Source organism: Nicotiana attenuata, unplaced genomic scaffold, assembly GCF_001879085.1.
Source record: "Nicotiana attenuata strain UT unplaced genomic scaffold, NIATTr2, whole genome shotgun sequence".
NCBI lineage: Eukaryota > Viridiplantae > Streptophyta > Magnoliopsida > Solanales > Solanaceae > Nicotiana > Nicotiana attenuata.
The window spans coordinates 11233-12880 of NW_017671641.1; the positions used below are offsets into that span (position 1 = coordinate 11233).

Sequence of the window (1648 nt, forward strand, 5' to 3'; positions counted from 1 at the left end):
CCTACCACCCACCCCTTCCCTAACCCACAGTCCCTCTCCTATTGGTTAAGGCCGCGTTTGCCTTCCAATTCTTTTTCCTCTTGGGGTGTTAAACCGGGTACCAAGAACGTTAATAACCTCTAGTTCGAGTTTTCTGTGGGAGAAGAGAATGACATGTATCAAATTAGATAGAGAAAGAAAATAGTGTAACTGAATAGCATATTTAGTGGCTTAGGGGTAGGAGGTACCAAACTTAGATTTTTTGCTATAAACAGTAAAAGGTATCTATAGAATATAATTTTTTTAAATGGTATTTATTTAAAATAAATAAGGTGTTAACCTTTGCTATAGGAGGTAAAAATTACTTTAAAGTACGGAAAAGATTTTACCCAAGTCTTCTTTGAAATAAAGCTGGAATTAGTAACCGATCAAAGTACTATGTTTACCATAAAGATAACAAAGACATTAACACCGCAATTTAGTTCGTTATTTAAAAGACACCAAAGATTCGTTCTCAGAAATCAAAAGCAAAAGCAAAAGCTGAGAAATTATTCATATATATATCCACCGTTTATTTATTATTACTATTACAATATAATTTTAAGTCATTACATAATATCATATCGTGAGTATATGTTACGGTCCTCACGTTTATCATATTGTGAGTATATGTTACGGTAATCACGATTATCATATTGTGAGTACTTGTTACGGTCGTCACGTTTATCATATTGTGAGTACATATTACGATCCTCACATTTATCATATTGTGAGTACATGTTACGGTCGTCACGTTTATCATATTGTGAGTGCGTGTTACGGTCATCCCAGCCTGAAGGTAAGCCTGCAGTAGGTAGTGCAAGTCTTGCCCTTATCGCCCGAACTTCCTCAACACTAGTTTGAAATGCCCTAGCCACAACTTCTTCTGGAATTTGAGGTCTACTCGCAAACATGGAAAGTGCAATAAGCTGAACACCAGGATTTTGGCTGTTAAAGGCCACAATAATAGTTGCGTTACCTCTGCCAACATTAAACTGGAAATGGATGAGACCTCTTGGGAAAACAAAGACTTCACCCTTTGTGATCAACTTGTTAACAAAAATATTGTCCGTAGTGATAAATCCAGCAACTAATGTACCCTCTTTTACGAATATAATTTCAGTGGCTCGAGGGTGAGTATGTGGGGGGTTTAAACCATCACGTTCAAAGTCTACTCGAGCCATTGATACACCCTGTGTGTTAAGGCCAGGCATGTTAAAAACGTCGGCTACACCGACTCGAGTGCCAAAAATATTGGGTACTCCTGGTTGTGCAATTCCCATTGATGCGAAATCTTCTGGTGTGAATGTAAAGTTCCTTTTGCACGGAAATCCGTTCACCGTTATGGCTGTTTCACGCATATATTAAAAAAGGTTATGGGAGTAATTAAATATGAATAATCAGTATTACGATATAAATAAAAAAATTAATATATAAGACTATAAGTCGTTCATAAAAAGTGAGAATAGTAAACTAGAAAATAAAGTAGGTTTACCTAGCTACTACAATATATACTAATATAGACTGTTTGTATAGAAATATTTTACATTATCCTTATGGCAAAACAAGTTTAGAAATGATATAAGTGCTCGGTGATAACATATACATATGTGTGTGGTTTGGTTGGGGG

The 1648-nt window shown here is 35.9% G+C and overlaps 1 protein-coding gene across 1 annotated transcript in view; it reads right to left on the bottom strand.

The window, feature by feature from the left end:
* Positions 1-587: 587 nt before the first annotated feature.
* The window catches only part of LOC109209443 (germin-like protein subfamily 2 member 1), a 1462-nt gene continuing 401 nt past the window's right edge, over positions 588-1648 (bottom strand). Inside the window, exon 2 of the mRNA XM_019372710.1 lies at positions 588-1366. Coding sequence (XP_019228255.1) covers positions 588-1366 — 779 coding nt within the window. The remainder of the gene's footprint in view (positions 1367-1648) is intronic.